Below are 18,444 nucleotides of genomic sequence, written 5' to 3' on the forward strand. Positions count from 1 at the left end.
TCGGCTTTATCAAAGTTATTTATATCAAAGTAAGAAAACTATTCTAGGAAAGCATGTAAATCTGATCTATGAAAGCATATGAAAAAGTGAACAATGATCTTATTCAACTTTAGATAACAAGGAAGAGGCTCTTGTCTCAAAGGTCCTGGTTGTCCTTCCTTATTGCTTCTATTCATTCAACAAAACCATTTTCACTTATCTAAATTACCAAAGCATAGAAATAAAACATATAAATCTAATCTAGGAAAGCATGTGAAAAAGTGAACAATGATTTCAATTCAATCCTAGTTAACAAAGAAGAGGCTCTAACTTAGAGACCTAGTTTGTCCTTCTTTATTGAATCTAATCATTAAAAATAAACCATTTTCACTATCTAATTGGCCATGGCATGCAAGTGAGTTTATACAATAAATATTCACAAATGATTAAAACAGGGAATACAATCTTAACACAGAAAATGAAGATGCTAACATATATTTACATCTATGCACATAAATCAACAATAGTGTACTTAGCTCAAAATGGGGGCCCTCCACCTTTTCCTGGTACACCTTGAAACAATCAACTTGTTAGGTCCCTCATAACACAACTACAACAAATATCCATTCACATCACATAGAAATGTATGCACAAGAAATAAGAAGGCAAGTCTCAACTTGTATTCAAAAAATAATAGTCACAATGTGTCTCATAGTTGTTGGTAGCCTTGTTTAAATAGGCTAAAAAGTATAACAAGATTGCTATATTTGTTGTAACCACCTAAAATGAGTCCTATTACATCTCTTGGGTCAAATTCATCCTTTCAATTGCATAAAATATGGACAAATCCCAAAAAATCCTAAATCTGCCCCTAAATCAGGGGATTTCCTAGATGACTGGTCAAGTTTGACCAACGTTGATCGGGCCTGTTTTAACTGATTTGGAGCGAGCCCATCAGTATTCCTTCATCCTTGGTTCCTATAGTTTCTAAATATATCTTCCATTTGCGCCCAGGTGTCTTGAAAACATGACTTTAAACGAGTCATTACGAGCTTTTCTGATTCTGTCTAAAATTAACTTTAATGCTCAATTTTTACTCAAACACTTAAAAATCAAAAGACATGGTTTAGTTACATTCATATGAATTAGAAGATATAAAACACGATGAAAAGGATAGAAAATGGATGATAAGGATGGAAAAAGTGATGTAATAGATGTGGTAAAAAGAGCCAAAATTGAGAGCTAGCAGTGTTGGTTTTAGTAGTGGCAATGGAAAGTGGACTTGATTCAGGATGCTTGGAGCTTTACCAAGGCCTTCTCCTTCTCTGTCAACTCTTGTTGTAACTAAGTCTTCATTTGAGTGAGCCTATCCTCCTGTCAAATCCTTCTGTTTGACCTTCTCTTGCAAGTGTACAAGCTAGATTCTATTCTTGTCTCATTTTTCAATAACTGTAGTGAGGGAGTCTTGGATTTTATTAAATCACTTTATAGTAATGGTAGTGGTCTTGTCGAAATCTCAAGGTTCTTCTCCATCTCTCTCATCTTTTGGTTAAACTTCTAGACCTATTCTTTTGAGTTTTATTTCTCTTCTTGAAGCTAAGAATTAAAGGTCCTTAAAGGCTTCCAACCTTTCCCTATTTTTTTTACCCATGTTGAGTCTGCATTTTGTCCAAAGTTATAACACTTATGTTATGGTCAAGGATTCAATTGTTATAATACTAATATGATCCATAAATGAGGGACTTACAACCCCCTCACTTCACCAAAGTGGATACTATGTGAAAACTTATTTATGAACTTTGTCTCTATATTTTTTTATGGTTGTAAGACTTGTAATATGCCAACTAATTATCCAATGTTGTCAAGTGTAAACTACATACAACAACTAGCTAGCAATACAATGACAATCATGTTTCTAACTCTATATGGTGTCGAGTGCTTTTTATGTAAGGGGTTACCTTGTTGGTTACTTGCTTATAGTGGCCAATAACTCTACTTTATCTTTAGGTCTAGTTCATGACTTCATTGGTAACTATCAAGAAATGTCTATTGCTATTATGCCAACAACTAAGAAATGTCTACTGCTAATACATCAACTGTCAAGAAATGCCTATTTCTAATACTCCACCTTCTAATAAATGCCCATTACTAATATGCAACTCAAGGTCAATTTCTAGATGAATTAATTCCTTGCACATTGTCTTAGATCATTGGTTATAGACACTTCTTGTACACTAGTTAAAATTGAAATTAGAGATGATCCAAAGGAAGTACATTCATATGGATAGCTAGAGCATTATAATTTACACGAGGGAAGCAACTTGTTGTAATAACCAAAGATCTAATGGAGTTACCTTCAATAATTCATATTAAATGAATGAGTTATGAGTACAAACCAGGACATTGATTTGGTATTTACATGAATTGAGATTGAGAGAGGATTGTTGAGAGCTGTGATAAAGGAAGGGTTTCTTGAACCCAAATTTCTAGTTTCTTGTACATGTTAGTGGGTATATTTTCTCTTGAAGATCTCCATAACTAGAGAAAATATTCAACTCTATGCATTTGGAGACCATCTCCAAGCTATCAATTTTCTTATGGAGACAATTGCAAATATAAGAAAAGGTAGAAAACATAATTTTGGACTTAAATTCCTTTATGGTAGTCAACTACAGTGGATGAGGTGAGATAGTGCAAGCTTGACGATGTTCGGATGGACATGTAGAGGTTTGTCAATTGATTTTCACAGATATCATGGAGACCTTGTTGGAATAAGAGTTGCAAACAATGTCTTGTGTTATAAATCTTGGGAGTTTAGACTTGTTTAGCCATACATGCAGTGACTTGAGAATAAGCAATTTCTTAGTATAGCAATATGCATATAGTGATTGTATTTTGAGAATTATTTATGGTATGATTTTGGAGAAGCTCAATATGCAAAAGCTTTAAAATATTTCCAGCATAAGCATAGACAATTTGGAAAGCATGTTTCTAAAGAAATTTCAAAAGATGTCGAGTAACTATTAGTGTTAGTCATATTAATTCCTTAATCATAGACATATACTTTGTTCTTGTTCACCGTAGTAGGATTGGTGTTCAGAATGCTATTTTTATTTATTGAGATGGTCTATCTACAACAAACATTCTCTTAAACAATGGATTGCTAACTTTAAGGGTTGAGAATGGAAACTCAACAAAGAATTTGCAACAAAAAATTATCCTAGCCATTGATCTTGGGGACTCCATGAGATAGATGCACTTTATCATCTAGTTGTCGTTATTCCTCCCAAGAATTACCAAAAGTTGATCTTAAACAATAGATAACAATAATATAGCCTAAAATTCTTCATATCCATTCACATAACATAGCCGAGGTATCAACACCATCCAACAACCATCAACACTCTTAGAATAACTCATTAAACATCAATAAGAGCATCATCTTAAACACATCCAAGAGGATCCTCATTGCAAGTAAAATCAATCACATGGACACAATGACTTTACCCTAAAAACTCAATGCTTAATTCTCATGGACGAACTCTAGTTACAATGCAACTCATGGTTCTCATGCATCCTCTCATCTCTTAGCCACCAAAAAGTCCTTTGAAAGTATAACAACAAATAGGGAAATTTTGATCCATAGGAAGACCAAAGAGCATGACCTTTAATTTTATTCTTATTTTAATTAATTCATTAAGAAATACTCATCATGAACTTAATGTATTACATGCATAAATTAAATACTATAGAATAAAAAAGATAATGACATTTCTCCCTGCCACCCAAATTAAATTACACTTATTTATAAACTTAACTATTTTTTTCCAAAAAACTATAATGGTAACTCTATTCATCAAAATTATCCAAAAACTCACTTATAACATTAACTTTGTTCCTGTAAATTGTAAACTTGTCATCGCATGTATATAAAATCAAATACACTTAGCATGCCCATTAGAAAGTGTTTATCATATCACATCTCATTTTCATATGTCTATAATTTTAATTTGGGAGAAGCATCCATCAAAACTCCATAAGATATACATGGAGAATTATTTTAAATTCATGGGCTAAGACAAAATCCAAGCCTCACTACACATCGATGTCAGAACTGGGGCAAACCACGTTCATAGTGGGCTCAAGAACTGCTTAAGAATTCAAGTTTGTCCGCGACGTATTTGGATGTCTCAACGTAATTAACACACGCTCTCAAAATACCATATTCCAGTTTTTTTGGACCAATGGATCCTGGAATCTCGTACAGGAAATCCTCGTTTCACGGTGTATCCCACGCTTCTGCAAATTTTGCATTTTATTCTCCTCGTCCGGCCCAACCATGGTGGAGGGTTCCACGACCGCATTTTGACGGTTTAAGTTCCAGAAACAATGCACTTTTAAGAGTTCAAAGACACAGAAAAATTCAAGGCCACAATTTTTTTTTCGTGGTTTCTAGCGCTAGGGAAATTGAAGATCACTGCGAGAATAGAAAAATGTTTATATTCGGCATGGGCTTCACCGGACAGTATCTGGCAGATCAACTCAAAGACAGAGGCTGGTAAGATGGGATTTTTTTTTGGTTTTATTTTTATTTGTAAATTTAAATTTTATTTTTACCCCGAAGATCTTCATTGCGTTTGTCTTCAGGGAACCTGACGACTATCGTTTGAGCTTATTTAGCGCATGAACTATCTGTGGTTCAGTTTTTACTTTATTTTTATTTCTTCTTTTGTTATTTTCTTTTTGGTCATCGAATTGCATCTTTTTAAAATGTAACAGTAGAAGAATGATTATGAAATAGACGAATGATTATGTTCATAGAATACATGTGTTGAGCTACCAAGGAAGTTATAACCCCCAAAGAAGCTAAAGCAAGACCCAATTGAAAATGAAGAGAATTATTGATTGTGTTATAAAGACCCTTATGTCCGCGTCCTAATAGGCCTCCTGGAGGAACATGTGCCTCCAAAATATCTTCCATACTGTGACCAATCCCAAAGTTGGTTCTATACATATGACCAGCAATTGAAAAAACAAGTGCAATAGCTAAATGATGATTAGATATGTTTATTGTTTTTAAAATATTAATTTAATTATTATTAGTTATTAAATAATGGTAGGGATTTAATCTCCATAAAATATTTTAAGAGAAGATCTTTGGCGAAAATCACAAGATAAATCATTTGTCGACGCGTTTCGAACCAACTTGACGATGAACCACACTGGTTGGTTTGAAACGCGTCGACAAATGATTTATCTTGTGATTTTCGTCGAAGATCTTCTCTTAAACTTGATATGGATCACAGAAGCCTCAATTCAACAATTGAACTCCATAAAATATTTTAGAATATTGAATATCAAAGGTTGAGATTTATTTCCAAAATAATTATGTGCTTTTAATTAAATTAATTAATAAAAAATAAAAAAATGTTGGATAAGTGTCATTTGAAATGGGTTATCGTGTTTTTGAGTATATAGTATTGATAAGTTATGGTATTGTAACAAAGTATTTTTAAAAGGAGTTGTTTTTAGTGTGACTTTTTGGAAGCTTTTACGGTGGGTTTTTCCGGTCAAATTTCTCTAAAATCCGGTAGGAATTTATTGAAATCACAAGCTTGATGGGTAATCCTGTGCAATTGAAGTGCCCTAGGGGTTTTCCAGGGTGCTGAATCCATATATATACAGTCAAAAAACTAGTTTAAATAACACAAATCAAGATTTCACCTCAAATTTTTCCACTGGATTCTGGCACCGGAAAGTCCAAAAAGTCGCACTAAAGACAATTCCTTTTTAAAGTGGTATTGTTTTTTTAAATGTATATATATGTTTAACTTATATATCATTTCTTTTAATAATAATAATAATAAAGTTATAATTTAACTAATTTTTATGATTTTTTAATTACACCGATAGACATTTTATTATGAAATTCTTCGTATCGACATTGTAGAGATTCGTCGTCCTCTACAGGTTATAAGCCTCTACCTGCCCACATCATCCCAATTTAAATCCGACAGCCATTATCATCTCACAGGATGTGCCCCTTGTTGTAGGTTACCCGATCAAGTCAATTATGTGTGGTCTATGGGTGCGTGCTAGGTCGTATAAAGCCTGATTAATAAGCATAAATGCCCTCCGTAAAGTCATTCATTCTTGCTAATTATAAATAAATCTTTGCAATTACTCTTCGATCTTGCACAATCAAATTGCAATCTCATCAGCGCAAATTCCTCCAATTTTTCAATGGAACCAACACTTCAATGTACACCAATCATTGCTAGGCCTTGTTCATTGTCAAAAACTTAGGTTTATGGTTGTACTGCAACAACAACCCAATTCCAAATCTTGAGGCATTTTCCTGTCAATCTTCCTGTGCATGGTGAAATTTTCGAAGAAACATAACATGCTCCTTAACTCCATGGTATCCAAAAGTGAGTGCATCATACTGTAGATCGTCACGCCATGATATATGAAGAAGAAATCACAGAACTAGACTTACGTGCATAACAAAAGTGACGATCCTTCCACCATTGGTGGCAGAAAGATCCCGCCACTCCCTGACACTGCATGCTTGAGAATGCACAACATCGATTCCCAGTAGTTCCTGTTAATTGAGTCATCCACATACACAAGCCTCTTGGCCCTTAACTTTTCCAGGAATTCAAACACATTGAACCTGAAGCATGCATGCAAATCATCACGGTCATATCGCTTATGAATTGTGAACTAATGAACATGATCAAGATTAAAGATGAATACTTGGGAATGTCGTAGTCCCTGGGCTGCCATTTCCATCTGGGGTATTTAGCATATTTCTTGCCATTTCTTTGGCAATTGAAGTCAGTGTTGGAGAAGGGACACTCCCTAGGCAAATATAGCACGTATGACTCGTCATATACTCAGTTTTTTGTAAACAAATCACACCCTCCTTGTGGATCAGGCACTGTTACATTTGCCCTCCCTGTAGCAAGCCCTGGTTTGTCTTCATCTCCCATTCTATTCGTTATTTCGTGAGGCCTCACAGATTCCACACTGGTGTCTCCCTTACTCATGTCTTCATGATCATGGATTACCGAAGGTTGATTGGTTCCTGCAATTAACCCATTTGAAGCAGTAATAGTAGTACGCTTCATTCCCTGCTGTAGTATAGAGTGCTCCTCCTCCTCTGTTGAATTGAACTTGTCAATATTCAATGTAACCTCTGCAGATTGGCCTCGATACTCTCTCCCTTGCACGACCAGTGGCATGGGCAGAATGAAGCTCCAGGACTCGCTATAGAGGTCGAATATCTTACCTGGATCTACCAACGGGTTGCCTTTAGACAAACAGAGGGATTCCTTCCATTGCCCCTACCATTTCATTCATAGGTCGAACAAGAAGTTTCCTGTACAACCTAGCTCTCCAATGATCCAAATTAGGGGTTTCTCTGTTGTGCTTAGAGAGAGAACACATGGGCACCATGCATGTAAGGCCCATGCAAGTCACCTTGTGTGGGTTTGATTTGTTTATTTATTTATCTCTTTATTTTTTTTAGTTTGGAGTTATAAAATTTTAAGTTTTCCTCTTTTTACAAATTTGATAATTAATCCAGACTTGTCTCTTTGTCGCCTTCGTCTAGTCAACAGTATCATTTGAAAACAGGTATACAAGAAAAAATTAATAGTAATAATGCTTTAATTTTGTTTTTTCGTTTCTCTTCTTTGGGCCATTGCCACCTGAGTTTAATAAAAATTCGAATAATATCGCAATTTCTTGAATCCATTATCCAACATGTGAGGTGCTGACTAGCACAGAAGTGAAATCCGCAGATGAATATTCAATACGACAAATTTTTTCAGCAATGTCACACCTATGGAATCGGTTCCTGAGGCCGTTTGGCTAACCAAATTTACTACTCGGCATTTTGTGGCTTAATAGAGAAAACACAACTACACAGTTCTAGAAAAAGATGGCCAAGATTGGAAGGATGGTTGTGGTTTTGATTCTGGTCGCTCTTGTTATTTTATTCATCAATGTTAATGTTGCGGAGGGATCTAATCATGACGTTGCTAAACACACCAAATAGTTTTTGACAACGAAGGAGTCGATACAAAAACTTCCTCTAGGTTGTTTTTCAGTACTTTCGACATGTAATATGGTCAGCTGCCTGACTTCATTAAATCAATGCAAAATTATTAATGGATATATTGTGTGTTGTGCCATTGGCAGCTCGCATGTAGGTACTCTTAATTAGTTATAGTTTTGTTTGCATTGGCAAAAGGAAACACATAATCTTTCTATGATAATTCGTTGGTGCGGGCTAGGTGTGGCGGTTGGCCCTCAGGCAAAGCGGTCAAGGCTAAGGCTTTGGCTTCAATTATGAAGACACCATCAGGACTTGAAGTTAACTTCTGTTGAGAGAGTGAGAAAGACTCACCGGATGTTAAATTTTAGGGCACAACCGATATGGGAGGTTGTCATTTTGCCTTTAACTTGTTCGATAACCTCTATGTGGCGCAATTTCTGTTGAAGAATCTAGGGCATTTAGGTTAGGATGAGATTCTTCTGACGATGATAACTATTTGTGAGGTACTTTTTTACTTTTTCTTATTACCACAATCTTCTTTTATTATTATTAGTGCGATTTCTCTAACTTCATCAAGCAGTTGCCAAAACAAAAGAGACAAGAACACAAGATATTGGCTCTCAGCCAGGGCAAAACCTCTCTCTCCTAGAGAGGAAAACCCTTCTGCAAATTTCTCTTATTGAAGCTTCAATTGACTACTGCCAAACCCTAGACCCTTGACAAAAATATCCTCCAAGCACAAGTCAAGCCTTTCCCGTTGATTAGAGATCAATCCCTTTTGTTGCACCTTGACCTTCTTCTTCGTCCTCCTTCAATTGATGGCTTTACTGTAGAAACCCTAGTTATGCATACCTGGAGAGGTATTCTTCCTTGCCTTCTTTGCTTGAGGTGGAGTCTTCTTTCATCAAGGAGAAGCCCTTATTTTTGACTTATACAAGCTCTTTTCCTTACTGTAGTCACAGATTTGAGATAGCAGCAGTATGGTCCTTTTTCTTTGCACGTGTGAGGTGATTACCTTCAATAATTGATGCTTTACTTGCTCTCTTTCCTTCTCTTTAGTTATCTCTTCCTTCGCTTGAGTAAGAGGCCTAATTAGCACTCTTTTACCAGCCCAACCAAGCTTCTTCTTATGACTGTAGTAGCAACTCTTATATGGCAGTAGAATGAACCCTTCCTCTTCGCACGTGTGACATAAATTTGTCTCAAGATCAGTCCTCCAACTTCGGCTAGGATGCTTCTCTTTCTCGCTGAAATAGAGACCCTTTCTCTTCCTTTCTCGCACCTCTTCTAGCCCTCTTCTTCGTTGATTTCAAAGATCACTTCTATATCTTTGGTGAGGTCGAATAGCCCTATATATAGGAGTCTGTCCCTCCTATTTGGGCCAACTTGATCAAGTGAGGCCGACTGTCCTTAAGACACCGAATTACTTCTTTTGTTGAGGTTGACATAAGGAGGAGGCTTTTGACTTTGCTTGGAGGTCATTCTTTGACTCTAATACATAGATTTACATAGTGTAACATGCCCACATGGGTCTTTAACAATTACATTGACTCTTTGACTTTCCTAGAAGCACTTAAACATGTGCTTGACCTATCAAATGGGCAAGAAACCATGATAATGACAAAAATAATAATTCTTTTCTTTTACAAGTACAAAGATCAAAATTACATTTATGAAGACCGAACCTAGTTACACTTTCTTCAACACTCCCTCTTAACTAGGGAGGTATTCATAAATCATTACAAGGTGTTTGGACATTTTCAATCTGAAGAATGTTGAAATTTGATGACTAAAACGTTTCTTGCAATCCCAACCCGGTTTTAATTTCACCTTATCACTCCCATTAAGTTAAATGCCCTTTCCCATAAACATAGATTCAACATATAGAATTCTGGAAATGAAATTTTCAGATTAAAACACATGGGACTGTTAACACATGCTGAAAATAAATATGGACATAAACAAACCAGCGACACACATAAAAATAGATACAGATTTATGGTCAACTTAGACCCAGGCAAAACCCCTTCAATCTTCTCTGGGGAAAACCTGTTAGAGAGCTCTTCAAATTTATTTATCTTTCAAGTTTAGGAGAAATACATTTGCAGACAAAACAAAACAACAAATTACAACTTATCTCTTTAGCCCAAAACTCCTTGAAAATCATGCCCACTTTGCCTCGATTTCTGTCCCCACTTGAAGTTGAAAATATGTACTATAAGGATTTCGTACTGCTGTACGTACTATAAGGATTTTTTTTCTCAAAAACTTTTCTCGAACGGCATGCAACTCACAGTATTAAATGATGTTCGTACTGTACCTTTTGCTGTCTTCTATGCCTTGATTTTTGTGCCGAACTTTGCCCAGAAATCACTCCTTTAGCTTTCTGCAACAAATTTCTCCTTCAGAACTTTTCTCCACCTCTCAGCGTCTTTTCTCCAATCTGCTCATGAAGAATGAATGCAGTCTTTCTTTTCTTTTCCCTTTTTTGTTTCCCTAAATGACTTTTGGGCAACCCTAAGATCTAATGGCTCAGATTCATTTAGATCAAGGGATGAGAATAAATGTGCATTTAATTCTCACTTTCTATTTTTTAATTCACCCATTAAATAAAGTTCCCACATTGTACTTTATGTCTAAGACTCTAAAGTCACTTTTCACTTTATAATTTAACATCGATTTTACCACTTATAAGGTCACTTTCACTTTGTAAAGTCACACTTAGAAAAAGAATTATTTTGGACACTTTTTCCTAGTTAGAGACTAACCCATGGGAAACCACTTGTCCAAGGTACATTAAAAATCAACAAAGAATTCACATAAGAGAAATCGGATTGGCAATCCATCTGTTATAGCATCATAGTAACCAACATTGTTTCCACAACAAGGCCTTGATTGACAACGCTATCTCTCATTAGATTAGAGTACAATGTTGGCGAGGCCAATGACTATAGACACCTTCATCATTGTCTCTCAAGGTACATACCCACCCGGGTTTTCATTGAATATGACCTTCTAGGACTATTCTTATCTTGGGTTCCCAGCCCTCAAAGAATATCGGTCCTCTTGCCTACTCTTATCTTGGACGCCCTACACATCCTCAAAGAGCATTGGATGCCAGAGGATTACCCAATCCTCCATTCTTTCTTCCCAAGTGAAGACAAGAATGTTGTGTCTATCTCTCCCTTTCAACTAGGAAAGATATGCCAATTCCTGTGAAGGAATGTACCCAAGCTCACTCTGACCAGGGACTTGTTAGAGCTCCCTTTCAACTAGGGTCTCTTCTTTTCATTAGCAACTTCTTTGTGTGGGTCCTTCAGCTGCTTGATCAATTTCTTTCCTTGATGTCATGAGATTCAGTCGAGCTTCTTCCTTGTAGGGCATTAGCCATTCATCACTTTCCTTCTTGGTTCATCATGTCATTCTTCTCTTCATGGAAAGTGGCTTACTTGATACATATCTGGAACCTTCTTCATATGGCTACTTCTTTCTCATCATGCTTCTTTATGAAATTTCCATCCTCCACATGAATGCTAGTTGTACTTACACTTACAACTCTTGTTCCAGTAGCCCTGCATGAACTCATCCAGATATTATTCAAGAAATCAAAACATAACATTAAATCAAATAGTACCTTACGAGATGGCTCTTCATCATGACATCTTCTTGTAGGTATCAACATCCTGCATACATGTTGACACATCTCCCAAAGATATCCATTGTCAAGGGTCTCCATATTTTTCAGATTCTCATCAAAGTCTTCATATCTTTCCGGGAGATTTCCTAGTCAAATCTTCTTGGTCTTTTGGATGTTGATCACCTTTATCATGGTTGCATATCTCATGATCTCTTCCTCTTACACATTCCATTCCCAGGAGCTTCCAATCAGAGTTCCTTAATTGTAGTCAACCACCTCATACTTCATATGAGGACATATTATGTTGATTTCATCTAGTGTGACTTATGCCTTCCTGCATCCTTTCAGAGGAGGAGATCCTTTTCCCTTGATCATGCTTCTCAAGATAGAAGTAGTGATCCATGTTACCTGCAACCATACGACATGACTTTATAATATTAAATACAAGCATACATACCTCATTTTACCTTTAGGTCATCTAGGCTTCTTCCAGCAGCTTCCTTGATTGAAAAGATCTTCAACCCCTTGATTTGCTTCATTTCTCATGTCATCATACCATCATCCCATGAATTCCATAAGTTGGAGTTCCTGATGAAACACTTGCTTCCACTCTAGATCTGTGAATCCTCATCACACTCTAGATCTGTGAATCCTCCGATGAGGATTCCATCAGAGAATCTTGAGGATCTCGCATATTCTTATTCAGCAGATGTTTCCCTTTTGACTGATGTATGATGAGACTTGTCCTGGATGACTTTTTCCTTTGATCTTTCAATGAGGTCACCAAGAGCTATATTGACTACCATAGATTTTGTTCCAACGGTCCTTCATATTTCCCTATGGTGATGTCACGAGCTCTTGCTTCTAATGCTTCTCCTTCCTTGTTCTTTCTTCTTTTAGTTTCCTCCATTTCTTCAGTGAAATGGGCTTCTTCTCTATTCTTCTTGTTATTGTCCTTCTTAAGCTAAGGACAATCTTTCCTGTAAAGTACATAACCTTCCATAGCATTGAATTTCAGCTATGCTCTTTTTCCCTTTTCTAAGTACCAGAATTTTCCAAACTTCCTTTCCTTCCAGCAAATGTTTGAGTCCTCAACACTTTTGCCCTCAACTTGTCCTTTTCTATCTTGCATAGAAATCACAAGTTGAACTTATCCCATGAATTTTGTTACCCTCGTGATGATGTCACGAGTCTTTATTTCTAATGCTTCTAAGATGTCATACTGCATCTTATTGTAGACATAACCTATGCAAGATCTAGGAGCCAATGAGAGAGACTATCTTAATGATTTCTTACTCCCTCTTACCATGGAATTCTTTTCCTCAACTCCTCCTATCCTTTCAGTGATATGAACTTTCTTTTCTTGTAATGTTCATAATTCTTCTTCTAGCTTCTTTGATGTCTCCAATATTGTTTATGTGAGAGGACTTTAAGAGTTCCTTCCCATGAATTCAAAGGATACCTTTTTCATTGATATGTTTCATGACTTCACTTATCTACGAGGACTATGAAAGTCCTCCTTATTTCATGCAAGGACCTTCGGTCACCCAACTAGCTTATCGATTTCCTTGCAAAACGATGTCATTTAATCAAAATAGATTAAAGAATGAAAAATACTTACTTGTCATGTGAAGATGAAATCTTCACCTTGATCATATTGAAAGTGGTTGAAGCAGATGAATCGATGCTTCTTCCAGATGAGATCCTTGTTGTAATCCTTGTTGTAGTGATAGAAAGCTTGCCTTCTTGCCTTCAAGATACTTCGACTTATACATTTGATCCTTATGATTAACAAATTGTTGATATACTTGAGATGGCACTGTATTGCTATCACACAAGTGGACTATGGAACCTTGTAGCATTCTATTGAAGTTGCAACATCATGTAGAACCATAGAGCATTGAGGTCACTTGCCATGATTATCATCTTATAGTACTGAGACCCATCACTTAGTATTACTATGGCTGTATCAACGGACACCTTCATTCTACATCGAGTACTGTCCATACAAACTATGACTGAGGTATAGTGAGACCTATTTCTGAGCACTATGCCGTAGATGATCCACTTCTATATGCCATCGAATATGTATCATCAAGCTCTGGGAATCCGAGTTGTCAAGACTGTTCTCTTTATAGAAAGGATTCAATCCAAGGTTGTGACTATCACTAGTATGTTGAGATCATGCCATTGTGAGATTATTGAGATCACTGTGGTATGACATAGACTGAGACTATGAGAGGCACTGAAACTGTTGCCATGTACCTGAGTTTTGAGCACTGTGATCTAACATCGAGACCTCATCTTTTGACTGAGATTACTTAATCATCTTGTGATCTTCTATTGTGACACCGAGATTCCAATAGCATCGAGACTATGGGTAGTTGTAGACTGATTCTTCAATCTTTGATGTAGATCTTGATCCTTTTCTTTTGATAACCTTCAACTTGCTTTGATGCCCTTCTTAAAACTTGATCCTTGAATGTCTCTTTTATGCCCTTCCTTTGACTTTAGTACCTTAGCTTTGATACCATGTTGAAGAATCTAGGGCATTTAGGTTAGGATGAGATTCTTTTGACGATGATAACTATTTGTGAGGTACTTTTTACTTTTTCTTATTACCACAATATTCTCTTATTATTATTAGTGTGAGTTCTCTAACTTCATCAAACAGTTACCAAAACAAAAGAGACAAGAACAGAAGATATTGGCTCTCAGCTAGGGCAAAACCTCTCTCTCCTAGAGAGGAAAACCCTTCTGCAAATTTCTCTTATTGAAGCTTCAATTGACAAATGCCAAACCCTATACCCTTGACAAAAAAATCCTCCAAGCACAAGTCAAGCCTTTCCCGTTGATCCAAGATCAATCCCTTCTGTTGCACCTTGACCTTCTTCTTCGTCCTCCTTCAACTGATGGCTTTACTGCAGAAACCCTAGTTATGCATACCCTAGGAGAGGTATTCTTCCTTGCCTTCTTCGCTTGAGGTGGAGTCTTCTTTAATCAAGGAGAAGCCCTTATTTCTGACTTATACGAGCTCTTTTCCTTACTGTAGTCACAGATCTGAGATAGCAGCAGTATGGTCCTTTTTCTTCGCACGTGTGAGGTGATACCTTCAAGAATTGATGCTTTACTTGCTCTCTTTCCTTCTCTTTAGTTGTCTCTTCCTTCGCTTGAGTAAGAGGCCTAATTAGCACTCTTTTACCAGCCCAACCAAGCTTCTTCTTATGACTGTAGTAGCAACTCTTATATGGCAGCAGAATGAACCCTTCCTCTTCGCACGTGTGACAGAAATCTGTCTCAAGATCAGTCCTCCAACTTCGGCTAGGATGCTTCTCTTTCTCGCTGAAATAGAGACCCTTTCTCTTCCTTTCTCGCACCTCTTCTAGCCCTCTTCTTCGCTGATTTCAGAGATCACTTCTATATCTTTGGTGGGGTCGAATAGCCCTATTTATAGGAGTCTGTCCCTCCTATTTGGGCTGACATGATCAAGTGAGGCCGACTGTCCTTAAGACACCGAATTACTTCTTTTGTTGAGGCCGACATAAGGAGGAGGCTTTTGACTTTGCTTGGAGGTCATTCTTTAACTCTAATACATAGATTTACATAGTGTAACATGGCCACATGGGTCTTTAACAATTACATTGACTCTTTGGCTTTCCTAGAAGCACTTAAACATGTGCTTGACCTATCAAATGGGCAAGAAACCCATTCTTGATAATGACACAAATAATAATTCTTTTCTTTTACAAGTACAAAGATCAAAATTACATTTATGAAGACCAAACCTAGTTACACTTTCTTCAACAATTTCAATGGGAAATTTTCGATAATGTTAGAAAATATCTCAAAAGCAATTGCTTCAAACAAGCTTTGATGGCCAAACCTCAAATTTTTTACTGCAGATTGCACAGGTTAAATGAGTTTGGAAATTATTGTATTTTGCTTAAAATTTAAAGAAATAAGAAAAGATTGGAGGAACTGGACCCACCGACGTGAAATCCACTTTATGATGAGAGTCGAGACTTCCTGCTTGCATGCTCTGTGAAACTTACACCTTTGCTTGGAATCATTTGCCTTTTCAGTCATGCTTTTCAATGAATGCATATAGTTGTACAAAAAAATAAATGTTTTCTGTGTTAGAGAGAGGTGGAAAGAAATCGATAATCGTGAGGATATGTGATCTAAGTTTGTTTACTCATCTGCAACTTTCTTTAAGGTGGGTTTCATCTGTAAAACGGATGTGAAAAAAGGTGTGTAGCTTAGCATGAAAGAGGTAGCTGTGTAATGCTTGATATTAAAATTATTTTTGGCCGCTAGGTTTTGTAATGTTGGCAGAATGGAGATCAACTGACTGTTATCCTGCAAATTTGAGGTAATGTCTGGTTTCTCTAATTTATTTTGGAAAATAAAAGCGTCCATTAGAAAGGTCTCTGAAACCCCTAATGGTTTTGTTGCTGGGCCTGCATGTCCTTCCACTCCAAGCACTATGATTTTCATTGCCAGGGCCTGCATATCCTTCCGCCTCTATTTCAAATTTTATTGTATATATATTCGAAGGGTCAAAAAACCCCAAAATACTATCGGCGTGATCTTGCACCTTTTGGTGCAAATGCTAGTGTTAGCAATATGAAATGTATAATGAAGTTAGTGTTTTGATGCTTATTTATGAATTGATACCTATTAGCATTTACCAACTATTTGATTTATGTGATTATGCTAGTTTAAGTTCTATAATGATCAAATCTCTAAAAAATACAGAGAAATTAAAAAAATCAAATAAATTGAATTCAAAATGCCCGAAAGACATGTTACCACATGTTAATGCAATCAACATAGTTAACTACTCCATTCAAGATTATGTTGTATTCGAGGCCTGGTGGAACTCTGGGCAATGACATCCATCTATTATTATGGTATGAAGCTATTTAGATCTTTGTCTTCCGGATCCTTCACATCAAAGTATTGACTGCAAGCACATTTCTAATCAACCAATGTGGTTCGAAATGCGTCGGCAGTCAATACTTTGATGTGATGGATCTGGAAGACAAAGATCTAAATAATTCTACTCCCAAAAGCCTTCATTCAGGTATGAAGCTAGTTGCAAGTCCTAATGACAAAATAGTTAATCCTTGGTGGGCTCATCTACGCTGAGGGAGAGTAAATAGAGTCTATTTACTGAACAAGTGCCATATTTATAATTAAAAAAAATAAAAAATAAAAAATCAAACCAATAAACCAATATATTTTATTCTCCGAGTTAAATCATATAGATTTTTGCTTATAACATCTAAATGCTGTTTTCTGGCTTCAAAACTGTACCAATACTGGTTGAAAATGGGCAAAAATATATATATATAGGTTTGTTTTGAAGATTTGCACTTGGTTTTATTCCTTTTTGAACTTTGCTATATATGGGTAAGGTGGCCCACAATAAGAGTGGAACCCCAGCAAATGATTTGACACTCTTTGACACTCTTTAGCTAACTGATCGGGGCTTGTGTTAATTCTTTACATACATGTGCCAAAACCAAAAAAATCAACAAAAATATCCTTTTACCTGAGACTTAGTTTATTATTGAAACTAACAATCTATTTATAATAGATAATTTAAGAAAGTAAGGATTGTTGATTTAAGAAATTCAACAAGACAAAAGACTATGTAGAAGGAAGAAGGAAGAACCTTTAAAGAGGCCACATATCTACCAGGGTTCAAGAAGGAAGAACCTCTAAAGAGGCCTTATGGCTTTCAGAGTTTGAGAAGCAAGAGGGTTGAAGACTGAAATCACAATTTGAAGGGGGTAAATAAATTTTAAAGTCATGCCACTTTAATAGTTATGGCTACTAAGCCTTTAAAGCTGAGTGTGTAGGACCTAAAAATGCCCTAATTCTATCAGAGTTTGAGAAGGAGGAGATTAGAACTTTGAGAGCTAAAACCATAAATCATCAGTTGAAGGTGGGTAGATAAAAGAATGTCTCTAAATAGTAAATAGTTCTGGCCAATAAGCCTTTAAAGTTGGGAGGAAATGACTTTACCTTCACCCTTTCAAATAATTTTTTGTTGGTCAAAATGTTCCATTACTCACTGATTTTGTTTCAAAATGTGCAACTATTTACCCCATTTCAAAAGTCAAAATGTTTTTCCATTTACAATTTTCTTTTGGTTGGGTTTGTTTTTATTTAGAATATATATTATTTTATTGTCTTTTGCCATGTTTGTTTTATTTTTAGTAGTTTAATAATTATGACAGCAAAAAAATAAGTTTAAACATATCAGTAATAAGAATCTAATAAATAATACTTAAAAAGTAAATAATTGGAGATTAAAAAACTTCCAGCTGACCTTAATCGGTTTCTTTGACCAGTTAAATAATCTAATTTGTATATTAATATTATACGTTCAAGCCTCAAGGTTAGTTTGATCCTTGTATCTTCTCTTCATCCTGATGATAAGCCAGGTGGTATGGCTAGAAACTTCCACCTAAATAACTCTGATGCGGGATCCGTGTTAAACAGAACATGCTACTAAAACTGATTCTAACCCCAAAGATTAATGAAAATGTTGCCATTGTGGCATGGACTGATTATTTCTTTGATCTTTCTTCTTGGGTTGATTTTTAAATTTCCTTTCTAATCAGTACATTATATATCAAAATGTTCAAAATATTTGATTAATTTAGGACAACACATGCACATTTTAGTGATCAAACATGTGAATATCTCTTCTCTCTATCTTTCATGTTTTTGGTAGGGATACAAAAATTAG

General features: G+C 36.1%; 1 protein-coding gene across 3 annotated transcripts in view; it reads left to right on the top strand.

The window, feature by feature from the left end:
• Positions 1-3,963: 3,963 nt before the first annotated feature.
• The window catches only part of LOC149245553 (NAD(P)-binding Rossmann-fold superfamily protein), a 395,959-nt gene continuing 381,478 nt past the window's right edge, over positions 3,964-18,444 (top strand). Inside the window, exon 1 of one of the 3 annotated variants that reach the window (XM_089457802.1) lies at positions 3,964-4,537. In XM_089457802.1, coding sequence (XP_089313928.1) covers positions 4,224-4,537 — 314 coding nt within the window. In that variant the 5' untranslated portion in view covers positions 3,964-4,223. The remainder of the gene's footprint in view (positions 4,538-18,444) is intronic. The other 2 variants (XM_089457803.1, XM_089457801.1) reach the window with 2 other exon arrangements.

The sequence above is a fragment of the Pinus tabuliformis genome, chromosome 7, assembly GCF_031772625.1.
Source record: "Pinus tabuliformis cultivar Carrire ecotype Pingquan chromosome 7, CPIR1, whole genome shotgun sequence".
Classification (NCBI taxonomy): Eukaryota; Viridiplantae; Streptophyta; class Pinopsida; order Pinales; family Pinaceae; genus Pinus; species Pinus tabuliformis.